The sequence below is a fragment of the Vanellus vanellus genome, assembly GCF_965231255.1.
Source record: "Vanellus vanellus genome assembly, chromosome: 5".
Lineage (NCBI taxonomy): Eukaryota > Metazoa > Chordata > Aves > Charadriiformes > Charadriidae > Vanellus > Vanellus vanellus.
Window position 1 is genome coordinate 21,792,605 of NC_138910.1, and position 17,340 is coordinate 21,809,944.

At 35.3% G+C, this 17,340-nt stretch overlaps 1 protein-coding gene across 4 annotated transcripts in view; it reads right to left on the minus strand.

Moving 5' to 3' along the window:
* The window catches only part of LOC309672013 (sodium channel protein type 1 subunit alpha), a gene marked incomplete at both ends in the record, with an annotated part of 554,434 nt that overhangs the window by 494,566 nt on the left and 42,528 nt on the right, over positions 1-17,340 (minus strand). For all 4 annotated transcript variants that reach the window (XM_082483408.1, XM_082483409.1, XM_082483411.1 and 1 more), the window contains 5 exons: positions 10,771-12,119; positions 12,476-12,746; positions 13,102-13,199; positions 15,738-15,875; positions 16,665-16,722. In XM_082483408.1, the coding sequence (XP_082339534.1) occupies positions 10,936-12,119; positions 12,476-12,746; positions 13,102-13,199; positions 15,738-15,875; positions 16,665-16,722 (1,749 nt within the window). Of the gene's footprint in view, positions 12,120-12,475; positions 12,747-13,101; positions 13,200-15,737; positions 15,876-16,664; positions 16,723-17,340 lie in introns of those variants that run through there.

The window sequence follows — 17,340 nt, forward strand, 5'->3', positions numbered from 1 at the left end:
GAACCATCTGCTGCAATAAATTGACTTCCGGTTTTCCTGCTTGAAAGGCAACTCTTCTGTCTTCCAGACTGGGAAGAGACCAGGAAGGAGAAGAAAAGAGATCGAGACTGCAATATACTCTACTAGATCTGCCTTAAAGTCAGAAGGGAAAAGAACCTATGTCTAGATGAACAGGTGTAGGATCTTCGATGTGGCATTAAAGGTAAACGTATCAAATGAGGGCTACGTGAATTTTGAAACTGTTAAATTTTTTTCAAGAGTTAGACATACATCTCAAACATTCAGTAATTCTTTACCTGTGGAGAGGAGTAGTATCAGAATTGAGGAAGATCGAGAATTTACATTAAATAGTTTAATCCATTGCTTGGTTCAATTACAGTTGGCCTTCTAATATATCTTTTCACGGGACTTGATATCCTAAAATCAAAACTTGGGGACTAGGAAAGAAATTGGGCATCTGAAATAGAATTTGAGATGCAGCATGCTATGTTATACCAACTCCCGCTTTCTCCAAAAACAGGCTACTCATTGAGCATTTGAACGAAAAGTGCTATACCTTGTTTGAATTCCATGTTCATCTAAAGGGACATGCATTTCAAACGCATCCTGCCTACACAAACAGAAACTTAAAGCAGAAGTCTATGAGAAAATTCATACTGACAATGACACACTTCCGGTAAAATTCTTACACAGGACCCTGATAACTGCTTTTGTTTTTTGGTTTTGGGTGTTAAAATACTTTAAAATATTTCCTTGACTAGTCTTTTGAACCTTACACCACTTACATCTGCTGTCCTTGCCTTTCTAGATAAAGCACTTCCATAAAACTGAGTAAGAGTGTCTGAATTCTTAACTTTTAAACTTCCTTAAATTAGTAGGTCTGAGCCTCGAGAAGTTTTAATATTCACTTGTGTTCAAGCATCTGCATTTCTCCTGGACTATAATCAGGTGGTTGTCCTCTGAAAAATTCTAATACTCTGAGATAAGTGAGAGAAATAAGAAGTCAACAGACTGTATTTTAACATTTTTCTAGTTTTTACTTTTTTACTTTTTAGCAAAAAACTAAGTATTTACATGTACTTTCTCTAGATTTGTTATGAATGCACAGACATCAGGTCCTCAAAAATATCTCAATATAGTTGACACTTTTGAGCTCCCCAACTAATCAAACCTTAGACCTAGCTTCCCAGGCTTCAGGGAAATCTTTTTTAAACATTCAGACATTTCCAGTACATATGAGATCATTGCCAATGATAAAAGGCAAAAGTTAGGAAACTAGGCAAGGCAGTAGAACAGGCTGTCTGCATAATCTGGTACCTAACTGATGTGATGTCAACACACAAATTGTCTTAGTCTCGACCATCACAGAGAGCACAGTGTCAAAAATCAACTGTTGGTGCAAGCTGAAATATTGTAATATTACAGAAACATTATCAAAACAAATAATAGCAAAAATAGAATAATAACCAAAAGCAATAATTAACTCTTTCCAGTATCCGGCATATGATTTTATCTCCTGAAAAGTTACTGGTAAAGATTTTGAAAAAAGCCATTGATAAAAAAAAATTATATCCCTTGGCTAAGAAATCTTACTTTTGAAAGAGCCCCAATCATCAGTTGTTGAAAGAATAACAGTGACAACTGTAGATATTAGAAAAAGCACAGTACAGCTTCTGTACAGCTTAACTGTCTACTTATTTTAGTAAGAGGGAGTTCTAAACTACTGCCTTGGAAATACGGGTATCATGTACTTGAAGTAATTGTTTTCATTTCTCCTCTTATCTCGTTAGAGAATTGACAATAAATCAAGAAAGTAAATTAAAATCAAGCTATTATCGATGCTATATTTTATGCAGCAAACCTACGGATTTTAATGATTTATAATCTTGCAGAAATACACATTCTATATACAAGACAGGAAGTCTTAATACAAGAAAAGCTTTAAAGCGTATTTAAAGGGTATTTTTTTGTTTTACAGTAATGTTGGTAAGCTAAAAACCAATAAATTCTCACAATATTTGGCAGTTGTCAATTAAATTTGTTTTAAAATTTCTATTAGTTACTCAACAGAACAGGCATAGTATTATTGTTAATTAATCTGGGTTATCATGCCAATGACATGACAATCTAACCTTGGTAGTCCAGGTGGAGGCTAATTTATTCTTGTCTAATTGCCAATGGACTTGATAGCAGTTAGAAGGGCTTATTTACATTCTTTTAGTACAGAAAGATCCACTAAATATTATTAATGTTTTTCCTATTTCACTAAAATTATGCCATTTCCAACAGCTGGGTTTTCCAATACGCCAGTTGTCTTCCAACAATTCCAACTAGGAACAGAAAAAGCGATATCTTGATAGTCTATAAACATTCATCATCACACATAATACTAAAGAAATTAATTATAGCAATTTATGTTTAATCTTAGGTGCAGAAAAAAATGCCATAAAGATTTTTGAGATTAACATTTTGTAATTAGAGAGACATTTATGTTCATTACTGGACTTTGAAATCCTTCCTGTCCATTCCTCTACATGCAAGGCTTCCTTCCAGTGCGCCTTCAACGCCAGGGACTATACAATACAATATTATTATTGTTACACTTTTATATATAAATAACATTTCAGAGAGTTGGATCTTGGATGCACATCAAATGAGATCCTCTTAAATTCACTTTTGCAAGTCTTCTCCCTGCATGATTTACCTTGAGATTATAAATCTCACTTATCTTTAGGGAAGTAATAATGCTAAATCTGTAACCTCTTTTATATGTTTTACATCAAAGATGAGCAGTAATGGCATATGTTGCCAGTCCTTGTTTGGCAAAGCTGTCTTGAGAAAAATTAACGTCCTTCCCCAATATTGTACTTTTGAAGGCATGTCTTGTACTCTTCCTTAGAGAAGGCAATAAGGATGCAACCCTTTTACCATAAGGTAAAGACTAAGAGCTACACAGCTAGAAGACGGAACGTAGAAATATTTCACTTCTAGGAAATTCGTAACTGGAAAACAGTTAAGTCAGTATGGATTTGATTTAAATTCTATGGAAATCTGTTGCACAAGACCCAGTGTTTTCAGTAGTTTTCCACCTGGATCTAAAGTTTGAAGTGAATATACTGAGCAATTAGTTTTCTTTTTTAGCTATAATTGCAAACATATGTTCACTGCCGCTGACATGGCATAGTATGGAAACTACTTACCTGTTCTTCCTTGAGACTAACACAAAGATACTTCCATAAAAACAATGGTGAAAATGGAGTCAGAGTCTGTAGACTAAATGCATGAAGAATGGTGCTGGGTTGGTCTTGGGTTTTTTTTACACTGTCTATATGGGGGAAAACTGAGGAAACCTTTCAGATTCAGTTTCTTGGACTTAACAGCCCAGAAATTTTTAAGAGATGAGAAATTGCACAAGAGTGATTTTTTGGACAGTATCTTATTGACAAAGATAGAAAGGCCTGCAAATTTAACCTTTGCTTGTCCTTCAGAGGGGAAAAATATTTTATTTTACTTCATCATAAATTTTTAAAAGGAGTTCATCATGAATTTTCAAAAGGAGGAGGACGGGCACAAGTTAGAACATAGGAAGTTCCGTTCAAATACACAGAAACACTTCTTTACAGTGAGGGTGACAGAGCACTGGCACAGGCTGCCCAGGGAGGTGGTGGAGTCCCCTTCTCTGGAGATTTTGAAGACCCCCCTGGATGCAGTCCTGAGTAATGTGCTCTAGGCAATCCTGCTTTAGCAGGGGAGTTGATCTCTAGAGGTCCCTTCCAACTCTGAGACTCCGTGATTCTGTGAGTTCACTCACACCACTTCAGTCTGAATTGTCATGTGAAACCTTCATGTCACGCAAAGGAACTGATAGTGGAGCAGGGAAAGCGAAGCTGGAGTGCAAGTGGGTACCAAGTAATACAGAAAAGTTGAGCCCGCATGCCCTCCTATTACACCTTTTCCCCTTTTCTTTAGAAAATTGAGGAAATTTTTACACTCTGAAATTATTATAGAGATTTATATAATAATAGACATGGATAACTAGGGTACAGACATGTAGATGTGTTTTGGGTATTAACAGATGTGTAAAGTATTTTTTCATCCTTCCATTTAGTATGAAGTTTTCTCCCTGATCACAGAAGCAAAACAGATTCACTTCTGCCAAGAAAACTGTTTCTAATTGTACTCCACTGCAGACTTTTCTCACTGCCGTGTTCTTTGGTACAATCTTTTAGAGTGCATCGACTTCCAATTAACTTCTACAAAAGATTTGATATGAATAACCTTTCAGTAACATCTGCACTGTAATTTCCTTTTTTCGTCATCAGTTCTCCTATGTACCTTTTGAAATGTCCTGTGTTTGAAGCTCTCCTCATATGGGGTAGAATTCAACTGTAAAATAAAGGTTTTAATCCTAAAATATAAGTAGAAAAATCATGTTAACATTTTATTATGTTTTCTCCACATCTGCCATTGGTTACTATCATTGCAACACAAACGTTCTTACTTCCTTGTTCTTTTAATTTTCATACAAAAGTAACAAAATTCTGAGAGATTGTTGCAACATGGTAGATAAATAAAATTTCAAGTAAATGCTATTCAAATAAATGAAAAAGCAAGAGCAGTAAAGCTAGTGAGTTCACAGTGCTCTTGACCATCACTCCCAAAATAGTTTTGTTTCTTTTATGTACATGCAGCTCCAGATAGGGGCTATCAGCATTTATCCACCCACCTATTCATCACCACATAAATCACATCGAATTTCCGATCTTACAGTCAGAGCATGAGCAGCTGCTTTCCATCTCTATAAATACATATACTTGTATTTGCAGCTATGCTGCATGAACCTTTATACATCGTATTTGACAACAATCAAGGCCATCAAGAAGTTAAGACAGAGAAAGGCTACAGGGATTCACAATGCCTATTACTGGAGAGAGTATTAACATTTTGCCTGCCTGAGACCATGAACACGGCCATCACTGGCATAGTCCAGTTCGCCTTATGTGGTGGATGCAGATGCAGTATTTACTAAACACTGTATACAGATATTAATGAAAATATTGCTGCACAATATAGGCATAAAACTACTGTATACTTTGGCAATTAAAAAGTGCCACATGATGGGTTGCTATGGTATCTGCAAGCAAGACAGTTTCATAAAGCAATACTGCAAATAGCAATACAGCATGTAATTCTTGCACCACTCTGAACATGAATGGTACAGATACTCACTCCTTTTAAAATGAAACCAGCTTAATACATTCTGGTTTAGATATACATTTTCTGAAAAACACATTGTGGGTTTTTTGAATCAGCTGTCAGATTCTAAAAGATTATTATCAAGATTGCTGTTAAAGAGAAAGTAACATGCTTTTAAGACAATAGAAAATGCAAGTGCAGAGCATGTCTGTCATGTTGGGTTTGATGGCTATAAATTGTTTATGAAGTGTCATTCCTTATTTTCATCAAAAGCTTTTCTTGCAGTAGAGATCATGTGTGCTTCAGCATGCAGTTTTCCTTCTCTGGAGGGATGAGAATGTGCCGCAGTTTACTTTGCTTGGGTTACACTGCAGTATTTTTTTTATTTTTTTTTTTTTTAAGGCAAGCACTAGGATATGTCTGTTTCACTGTGCAACAGCTCCCACTGATCAGCAAGGAAAAATAAAATATGCTAAGTAACAGAGACTGCATGCTGTATCCCATAGACAAAACCTAGCTGTGCTTAGAGAATGAGAGATGGGTACCATCCCCCACTGAAAATGTTGCTAATGCAGAGGTTTGTGAGGCATTAAGTATTCCTGCTCTGCAGATATTTCAGATTATTCTCCTAATGTATTATAAAGCTAGATAAGCCTTTCTGAATATGCACTATGAGTATTATAATAATTTTCTACATCCCAAAAAACCATTGCATTTTTAATAATACTTCATGCTATTTATGACTGTTTGCTATGAAAATAAGACAGATACTTTCACATGTGATTCTTATAGAAGGCTGGGGCTGTTTCATAGGTGCATCGAGAATTAAATGCATAATGCCTATTAACAAAAGTAAAGCTAAAGCTATCTGTGGATCGGTGCATCAACACCCTTCAGCTGTATTTTAGTACGCTCAGATAAGTGTGACAGTTCTTAACCAATGTGGCATCAGCTCTGTATACAGGGCAGCATCACCTACAGGGTACAGAACCTAGATCCAAAAACTGCTGGCGTACAGTCACAAGAGTATTACCAACAAGTCTATCTTTGCACAACAAGTTGAATTATCGTTGTAGCTTCATTATCTCACTAGAAAAAAAAAAAAAACACAAGCATAAAATCTATACATTCTCTGGAAAGCTGTAAGTTACCCCCTGTGCCTGTGACTGCAAGTTATATTTCTTGATTCTTTCTGTGACTGAAGACACCAGACACAGCACCATGATCATCTGGCAGGTGTTTGTGCCCTCTACTGGATGCAGTCAGGCTTAACTATTTATTAGAAATCCTATGCTGCTAACAGCTAGAGAAATGTTCTTCTACTTAATCTGATGTATTTATGGTACTCAGCAACATACATTTCTGCCTAAGAATAATACAAACAACACTCAGAACATATTTCAGGCTTTTCTACAAAAAAAAAAAAAAAAGAAAGAAAGAAAGAATGAGAAATATCCTATCTCTTCCACCTGCCATCTTTCTCTTTTGTATTTTTACAGAACAAGTAATTTTGTATGCTGGATGAAGGAGAAATCTTGTCCTTAGAAGCAAAACAGAGTTTTGTTAGTTAAGTACACCCAAGATTTAAAATAACCAGTACTTTTTCCCTTCTATTTCCTAATATAGTTTGGGGGGAGGAGGGGAGGGTGTTTGGTTTTTTTTGTTTGTTTGTTTTTTGGTTGGTTTTTTTTTGGTGGGGAGGGGGGGGATGATTCTTCAGAAATGGTTTAGATTAAATAAAATAAAATATACTTCCATTCCTGGGTGGGTAAGAGAGAGTAAAGAAAGCTCTTTTCTGAAAAAATTTTAAGGGAGCCTTTCTTAATAATTTTTCATTCTCTGTCAACTAGGACAGTCACAGAGTGCAATGTCCTCCTGTTCTGGGAATTTTCCTTAACGTTCTGCATACTGACATATGACTGACCCATCACACTAAAATATCTGTCTTATAACAACATTAGAATCTGAATATATTTTATACCTGCAGGTTAAGGAGGAAGACTGGAAGTCCACTGTGTCTTCCATAAAGGCAAGTAATTTCCCTGTATATTGGAATAATTTCAAAGAAATATAAAAGGATACATGTTTATACGAATATATACACTTGAAATCTGCTAATATATTACTCTTTTTGCAAAGGACAAAAAGATTCAGAATTTGAGCCAACAAAAACAGAGAGTAATTTCAGTTTGATTATGGTTTCACTAAACATAACTTTAACAATGATAGAAATTGTATAGGGTAAAATTATTTCATAAATGACCTCATATAGTGCTTCACACTACCAAATCTGTAGAAAAATTATTACATACACATTTCATGCTTAATCCACATAGAATTTTTAAGCTAACCACGTACCTGTCCAGCACTGACTTAAAACAATTTTGTTCTTTAAACAGGAAGTCAATAGAACTACCAAGATTTTTTTAAGCATTTACATTATTGCTTTGTGTAATTACTGTTAGCAACTAAGATATTAAAACAATAACTATTCTGGATTAAAAAAAAAGTTTGAATTCAAATCAGATACAGTTACTAAAAACATACACAATTGTCCTTCAAAGCACAGTGTAATACTTAAGTTTTTTTCCTCTTAGCTATATTGGCCTGAGTATACAGCAGCTACTCTTCACAACAGAAATGAGAATGGAAACAAATGCATTAATTACTCCATGCACAAGACCACCTGGCCATACCCTGTCCCATATCCTGCCACCTGTATGCAGTAGCATCTTGCCAGGGACTGTGCCTGTTAGAGTCTGTAAAGGCATCAGTTCCGGAAGCCGTCTGTGGGGTGGCCATTAACACCTCTAACAGGTCTTTTTCCCTTCCCTTGGCAAGCATGGGTTTCCTGAGGGGAAAATGGACTAAAGTGACTCTGGTACTCCCCTGTGGGGCTATTTCAGTGACAGATCCCAGACCACCCACGCCAGGGTGAGCAGTGTCTGCTGGATCCGCTGCTTAGCAAGAAGGTGGAGACATCCTCCATTGGACTTGGCCACCAGAGGACACCACTGGAGGCAACTTGTAAAAAATCTGACAAAAAACCCCCATATAGTTGGAATGGGATACTTCTCTGAATTCTAGAAAAACTTTTCTGGTCACAACAACATAAGCATTTCATTTCACCTAGATGGTGACAAGTTGATACCGATCAAAGCCATAAAGCTACATGTGATCTAGATGTCTAAAACACATTGCCTCATTGCAAAAGTGGTTCCCCCCTAATTTTACCAACTATTCCTTTTTAATCTGTATAAACTTCATACAATAAAAACACAAAGACTAAAACAAGTACATAAAAAGGTTATCTTTATTCTTTTGGGTTTTTAGCAATGTAGTTATTTTTGGTAAAACAACTTCCTGCATGCATCATCATGTTCATCAGTACACTATGAGCCAATATTTTCTATAAAAGCAGGAGCCCATCTATATTTTAGTTCTTTTGTAAGAAATGCAAGGTATTCCACTGTCCTTTGCACAAGTTCACTATTTATTCTCATGAAGAAAGATTATGAATAACAAATTATATTTAAAGCACTTCTACTGCAGTATGAATCAACGAGAAACACAGACAGTGTGAGACTAACACCGGGAAAAAGCAATGATTCTATGACTAAGTAACCTGAAAATTGACAGACTGGACTATAATTTCAAAGGAAAACCTTTTATCTTGTTTCACATACAAGGACCTACCTACTGATCAGGAAAAGTATTGTACTGTCCATTTCTTTTAAAATTATTATTAAAATATGTTTAATATAATTAGCAGAAACTTGTAATTACCAATTCTCGTTGTATCTTAGGTTTTCCAACAGTAAAGTGGCACAGATAGGCAGCAATAAGAATTACTAACAACATGAAGATATGTGTAGTTTCTTATAGTAAGTATAAAATGTTATAAAATAAAATTATTTTCAAAGTAACAGGAATAGATTAATAGATATATATTATAAAAGTTTTTTTTTCTAGCCCCACATTTTAAGCAATATATTTATCCCGAGTAGTCTGGTTATTTACTGCATAATTGCTGGTTACTAAACTCAAACAAAATAAAATCTGTAATAGCAGCAAACTATTGCTTACTGGTATGAGGAATGACGGTCTCGTCGAACAGTTTTTTTCTTTTTACCACTCACATGTCTTCCCATCTTAAATAGCTGTAGGATAATAGTAGCAAGCATGCACCAGTTAAAGCTTCCCAATTATTTGGAGTATTATGGAATATATCATATTATCTATTGAAATGTTATAAGCCACACTTAGTAGGGTACATATTTGATGCAATAAATACAGTACTTAAGTCATTGTCTGTTTGTTCAAACAGATACCACTGTGTAAAACAATTGATTAAATAACGCAGGATACTTTACTTACATATATAATGTCAGTCTTGATGATAAAAATAAGTCATCTAAACCACAATGCAGGACAAAGCTGATTTAAGTATGTCCCTTTTGTCATCTCAGCTTTCTACAGAAGATTGTGTTTCATACAGTGGAAACCTGACTAAAGTGCCGTAGGGGTTCAAAACCACCTCTGATGTACATATTTTGTGTCTCTGGCACGACCTTCCAAAGTATGGAAATTTAAGCCTGAGGTATACATTAAGGTAGCATATGTCCCAAAAGGTACTCTATCAATTTATACACATAGCTTTTATTATTGTCTTCAGTGGGACATATTTATGTGAAATAAGAAGTGTAGAAACAGACTTTGGAATGAAGTATGGAAGCTACTCATGAAATTACAGGGTCTACACTTAAAAAAAGAAAAAAGACTACCATTATTTTTTTTTTCATTTCAGTAATTCCCTGTAGGCACAATTTGGCATTCATAGCTTTTCTGTGAAAAGAACTGTTTAAAACTCTCAGGAATTATGAGAAACTTAGGACCCTGAAAGTACTATGCTTTTTGCATAGTTTCATGTTTTTCAAAACAGGAGTTGTGTGTGTGTAGCATCATTTATTTAAATCACTATACCTGAAATGAACTGCATAATAAATTAAGAATTACTAAAAAGTATCAAGCATAGTAAAACCAAGAGACTAAACTACCAACCTCTTTTCTGTGAAAACGATTCCCTTGTTTTGTTTTCTGACAAATTCTCTATCTATACTCTGTTCTTTTTTATCATTTGCTCTTGATTTGATCTAGATCCTCAGGTTCAATAATCTGGAATCTTGGTTTTCTGCTTTTAGAAGTGGCTTGAAGAGAACTATGTTCATGTTATGATGCCATAATTATATATTCCTGACATTTGAGTTCCTCTGCAAGAGTATTCAGCTATTTCCTCAGCACAGCAGAATTACAAATAGCAGTATGTGAATTGAATCAAATGAGTTCATGAAAAAAATTGACACACATAGAGCGATGAATTGACATACACAGGAGATGAAATGTACACAGTGGATACACTTATTCCATAAAAATACAGACTTATTAGGACTGGTAATTTTGCACTCCGCTAAGGGTTCCTACAGTCCAAATAGAAATTTTTTGTCTCTCCATTAGTGCCAGCTGATAATAAAAACTATTCTTCTGGCAAGGTCATTTACCTGTTACAGGCTGAGAGTTAGCTAGTGAAGGGTCATTGTCTTGGTACAGGCACTGACTGAAGCAGTAGGTAAATATGTAAAAACTTGTAATTTTGGTGTAATCCTCCAATGAGAGTGCTATTGATAAAAATGTCATCTTCTTGGGCTTGTGAACATTCATCATGGACAAACTCTTTATGTCTTACTTTTTGTTTCCTTTTCTGTCTTTCCCCTTGTCTTCTTTTTCTGATTTGTCATCTTTATATTTTTCTTTTTCTGGTTTTGTTACACTGTCATAAGAAGGCGGAGATGTGGTGGATGCAGACATATCCATTTTCTCTGGAGGCGAGTTTTCACTTAGCTTACCAATAATCATATCTTTTTCAATAAGCAGATCAACCCCATCTTTGCGATACATAAATGAAAGTTTCTTTACTGACTGTCTTAAAAGATAACGTCTATAAGCACGCTGAATTATAGTAGCAGACACTTCCTCCTGTTTCCGTTTTAATGTGGTTGTAATCGGTTCATAGGAGACTTTTGAAGGATTGGCTGCCATAAAACGATCTTCCATCTGTATTCTGAGGGCATCCATCTCATCACTTTCCCCCAAAACGCGCTTTGTGAAAGCAAACAAGATGTCAAGGCAGTGAATTCTGTCACCGCTTACCATGGGTAGATCCATTGCAATAAGCTGAATTGTGTTTGGTTTTGGTATATTAAGAGGAGGATCCAGAGAAGCTGCAAAATCAGATAATTTGCTATATTCTATGAATTGTGTTGCATCTGGATCATATTTTTCCCAAACCTCATAGAACATCTCAAAGTCATCCTCACTCAAGGGTTCAGCGCTTTCTTCAGTAGCAACACTGAAGTTCTCCAAAATCACAGCAATGTACATGTTCACCACTACCAGAAATGATATGATAATGTAGCTGACAAAGAAGAAAATCCCAACAGAAGGGTTGCCGCAGTCGCCTTTCACAGAGCTCCCCGGATGAGCTTTGTCAGGGTCACAGTCTGGTTTCCCACTGTTAAGAATTGGGGCTAGCAAACCATCCCAGCCTGCAGATGTGGTGATTTGAAACAGGCAGATCATGCTGTTGCCAAATGTTTCAAAGTTGAACATGTCATCTATACCAGCTTCCCTCTTAACATAGGCAAAGTTGGACATGCCAAATATCGCATAGATAAACATGACCAGGAACAGCAGCAGACCAATGTTGAACAAAGCAGGAAGAGACATCATCAAAGCAAAAAGCAGCGTGCGGATTCCCTTAGCGCCTTTAATGAGACGCAGGATTCGACCGATTCTGGCAAGTCGTACAACTCTGAACAAAGTAGGGGACACAAAGTACTTTTCAATCACCTTAGCTAGAAACATACCTGTGAAACATAAAAAAAAAAAAATTAAAAGCGTAATATTTTATCACAGATTACATTTTCCACAACAATAACATGAACAACGAACAACTCTACCTGTGGAATTAGTGGAAATTATAACTGGAGTTAAATTTTATCTGCAATAGGTAATTTCAGGTTCTTTTTTCCCTAAGAGTATTGGGAAAAGAAGTGCTAAAATTGACACAGAACTATTACAAAAGTTACTACTCTAAAGTATGTTTTTCTTTTCTTAAGTAATCAGGAGAAATTAAGTATTTCCTCTAATCTGCAAAACTTGACAGAGATAAAGTGTTTAATATGTCTTACTATATTCCATTTTGAATATAAGAATTTCTTACCTACTATTGAAAGAATAACAACCACAAAATCAAAAATATTCCAGCCAATGGTGAAGTAATAATAACGGAGTGAGAACATTTTGAAGACACATTCTCCAGTGAAAAGGACAACAAAGACCAAGTTAATCCAGTATAAAATATTTTGCATCAGTTCACTCTGGTCATCTGTTTCTATCATCATGGTGACCATGTTAAGACAGATGAGAACCATAATGGTGATGTCAAATGCTTGCTTTGTTACAATATCAAACACCAGACCTTGCAATTTGTTCTGAGGGGAGAAAAAAGAAAAGGTGATAGTATCTTGTACGTAATGAACATCTTTTTCCTCCTCCCAAAATATACAGCCAAGCAAAAGGCTGAAAAATCTAAGAAAAGAACTCTCCAGTAACAACTTCTTTTGCCAGCTGTAAGTTTTCCCCTCAAAAACCAATAGGCTTCTATTTCTTCAGATTCTTTGATTCTCTACTTTCTCAGGCATAACAAATATGAAAGACATGAATGAAGGACTAACTTGAATCAGGCCTCAACCATTTTAGAGTTAAGGGAGACATTTTTTCCTACTTAATTTACTGCTGCAATTTCTTCCCAAATGTAGATGATAAAAGAATAGCACACATTCTTACCGCTGGTCTAGGTATAGGTTTTTGTGGTTTCTTGGATCCCAGCTTCTTCATTGCATTGTAGTATTTCTTTTGTTCTTCTGTCATGAAAATATCTTGACCTCCAAGGTAAAGTAATAAAAAGAGAACTCATTACAGCCAAGCCTTTAAATCCATTAATTCACAATACTGCAGAACATGGTTTTTATATTCATTCTTATACATTGTTACCGAAACCAAAATATAGTAATTGTATCAGAGATTGTTAAAATATCTGACAAGTCTTGATGGAAAAATAAAACAAATTAAGGAATGGAGAAAAAGCCCAAAACTTTTATCTATTTGTTATTAAAAAAAAATACATACCTGATTAAATAAATTAAATACATAAAGAAGCCTTTGTAAAATATACATTCCATAGATACTTAAGAATCTAACATAATAAACGCCACACAGTAAATCAATCAACCAGAAATAAAAAAGCTTCAAGGGCAGAAAGATTCACTGAGAGCTGATATGCATTCAGGCAAACCGTATGAGCAAAAAGAAATTACTGATGTTACTTTTCAGGATTTTACATTTTATCATGTGAGTACAGGTATCTCAGTTCAGATGTTTTTTTGCCACAATGGTATTTCCACAGTGTAAACGTGGCTTGATCAACCCCCTACATTGTGTAGAGATCATCAGACGCATGGGCTTACCCTGCTGTTTCTTGCCTGAATAATAGGACACTAGTCTGAGTAAAAGGATATGTAGACGGGTGTGTAATACACATATGGAAACACTTGTCAGAAATACAATTTATGTTGACAAGTAACTTCTTTTTTTCATTCATGCATTTGTTTGTAAGTACATTCCAGGTATGCATGATACCAAAGCAGTGGCATTTGGAAATGAATTTCAGAGTCATAGGTGATTCTGTGACTTTGTCACACTGACTTTGTCAAATGTAGCGTCATTCTTAATGAGAAAGTAGTGATGAACCCGGATGAAGATGTGTTTGAGGCTCTCAACTGTGGCTCCATATAGACATGAAGATTTAGAAGTCAAAAGACACCTTGTTTAGCATGCTCTCCTCATAAGCCAAATATTCAAGTAAAATTCAGTTCTTAGAGAGTAAGAGTTTTGGAAGAAAAAAAAGAAATTAATTTGTTCATTATGGTGGAAATGTGATGTGACTCTGTCTGGAGATTCTACCCAGTGGGAAATAAAAAAAGAGGCTATAAAGGAACTAGCACTAAACTGGGGATTTCTTCTGCTGCCTCACTGATGTAATGGCTATCAAGAGTGAACAAGTTGTCATTGTTTCAGTGTGCTGTTCATAGGGAGAATAGATGTCTCAAGCTGTGATACCCCTTATATGCCTTTGAGGACTGTAATGGTCAGCAATTTGACAGTAGAACATTTTTTTTTCCCATGGGAACTAATGTAATACAAATAGGATGCACACAGGGATGAAAGAAATGCACACAGTTTAACTACACAGGGAAAGTATGTTACGACATGAAGTCTTTGCAGTTCATATCCCAACAGTGTTGTCCAAAAATGGAGAGATCTCAGTGATGTGAAGGTAGAACAAAGACAAGAAAAATACTGCTTGGGTAGCTACACACTGCGTGATCTGCACATTTCTATGAGCATGGGTGCGTCTATAATTTCAAAAGACAGGTGACTGTTTGCTAATATGCTATATGAAACTGAAGATGTCATCAGGTTTGGAACCACGAAATCATCCTTTCTGTTATGTGAGTCTGCAGACAGGAGACTCAAAGGATCTGAAGAAGCAACATATGCTGCATACTCCAACCTCACATGGAAGTTTCCACTGCAGTAAGTCTAATAATACCTTCTTTCAGTACAATGAATCAAGCTTGACAAAACATCTAGAGTCAAAAGTGAAGAAATTATGTACTGCCTTGCTCTTATTTAGCTCACTTAAAAAAAAATAAATATCAATATTCCAGTATGATTCTGCTTTAAATGTGTACAGAAAAATAAGACTACTGTAGACCTTAGACAGCATTTATAGTTTAAATAGCAAGTAGAATTCAATTTCCCATAATTTGTCATTCTCAATAAAATCCTGCTTATTGAATCACAGAAACAATTTCAGTTCAATAGAAAACCACACTTTTTCAAACATTAATTTTCTTTCTCTTGCAAATTCACTACTAACTCATGAGAGTTTCCCAATCCTCTCTAATCTTACAATACGGAGCAGTAATTCTAGTATTCAACTTGTCTGTATTAGTCTCTCTGTAATTGAGAAGGCTATACGTTATCTGTTTTTCAATTTTAATATTTGTAGTTTTGCATATTTTCTTCTTCCCTGTCATCTGTTTGCTTGAATTGAGTCATCTGCATTTTCACATAGCTTTGTCACAGTACTGTAAGGGTAAGTGAAAAACAATACATAACTTTCTGATGTATAACACATCACTGGGCTGTATACAGACACTCACTTTAAGTTTAAATTACTTCAAATGCCTTAGAAAACAATATTTCATACTTTTGAATAGAATAAAAGGCAATCTTAATAGCTGATTTCTTTTTTTCTTTCTATTACTACGAGAATGTTCAGACACTGGTATTTATCCTTGCACACATTTGCTGAACGTTCAATAACAATGAAGTGTTGTGAAAATGAAATGTGATACTTATCTTCTTTTTCTGTTGGTTGAAATTATCTATGATGACACCAATGAATAGATTTAGGGTGAAAAACGATCCAAAGATGATAAAGGCAACAAAGTAAATATACATGTACAGGTTGTCCTCATACTTGGGCTGTTGCCCTGTCTACGTAACAAAGAAAAACAGCAATACATCAAAAAGAACAGTTAAGACAAATTACAGAATACCAAGCAGAAACAGAAGTTGCATCCAGCTGGACTGCAAATCTTTGACAAGGGTGGAAAAACAGCTAGTTTGGAGCATACCCTACACTTGCCTTATCTTTGAACTTGATAATCTACTTAATACAGGTGTCACGCACAGACCTGCCATTCCTTCCCTTTCTGTATGCCAGTTCCTCTCTAATGACATTTGATGTTTCATGTAATTCCTACTAAATTTGACAGAAGTGTGCTGCTCAAAAGCAATTCAGTTCCTGTGGACTTTATGCAAATCAGGAGCTGGACAGAGGAGAGATGCAAACAAATACCAGCATTAACAGAAAAAAAGGCAAATTTCAACCACTTTATTTTTTGAGATCGCCAGAGTCTGCAGCTCTGGATTAGCTATTGCAGGTGTTGTCACTGGATTATTGGGCTTTTTTTGGAGACATAGGAAATACTTGTTTTCTAATCTGTATGATATCACTAACATAAATCAATAGGAAACCAGATTTCATTTGTTTTGTTATTTACAGATGACTTATTAAACTAGTAATACTTTATGTACAACTATATCTATTGCTATAATTTTTTTACCTATTAAAAGTATATGCACTTAACTACTTTACAGTGCATAGATTTATATAGAAAATTTATTAAGGTTTTGCTTTTTTATTCTATTTTACTTTATTTCAACTGCCATGGAAGAAGCATTATATTTGTTTTCACTCAGTAAATTTTATATTGCACTTACTTCTCTAGAATCAACTGCAGCATACATGATATCCGTCCATCCTTTAAACGTTGCCTAAAAAGAGAGTTTGTTAATATTTTCTATCAAAGCTCCAATTTCATAAACATCCTAAATAAAATACTGTCTTCTGCAATGTCTTTGCACCCACAAAAATAAAGAGGAATATTAAAACTCTGGTAAGACATGACTGAAGTATTCACAGGAAGCAATTTACTGTGGAATACTTCTCCCTAATTCTTAAACACTGAATAAATTGTAATCTTCATGCAAATTCACATAAAATCTATGTGGGATGAGTTGCAATCAACATCTGAGCATAACAGAAAGACTTCAGTTTATAACAAGGTTCTCAGTTCTAACTTTCTGACTAGAAAAAAATGGAGGACGACTCCAAAATCAGCCACCATGGGTTGGCATTTTTCAGACAGAATATGCAAGCAGTTCTAGAAGAAACTCCAGAAGATAAGTAGTCCCAAGAAATCTTAAGAAAACAGTAGAATCATAGAATTATTTGGCTTGGTAGGGACCTTTAGAGATTATCTAGTCCAACCCCTCTGCCATGGACAGGGACATCTTTCACTACATCATACACTTCCAGTGATGAGGCATCCACAACTTCTCTGGGCAACCTGTTCCAGTGTCTCATCACCTTATAGTTAAAAAAAATAATTC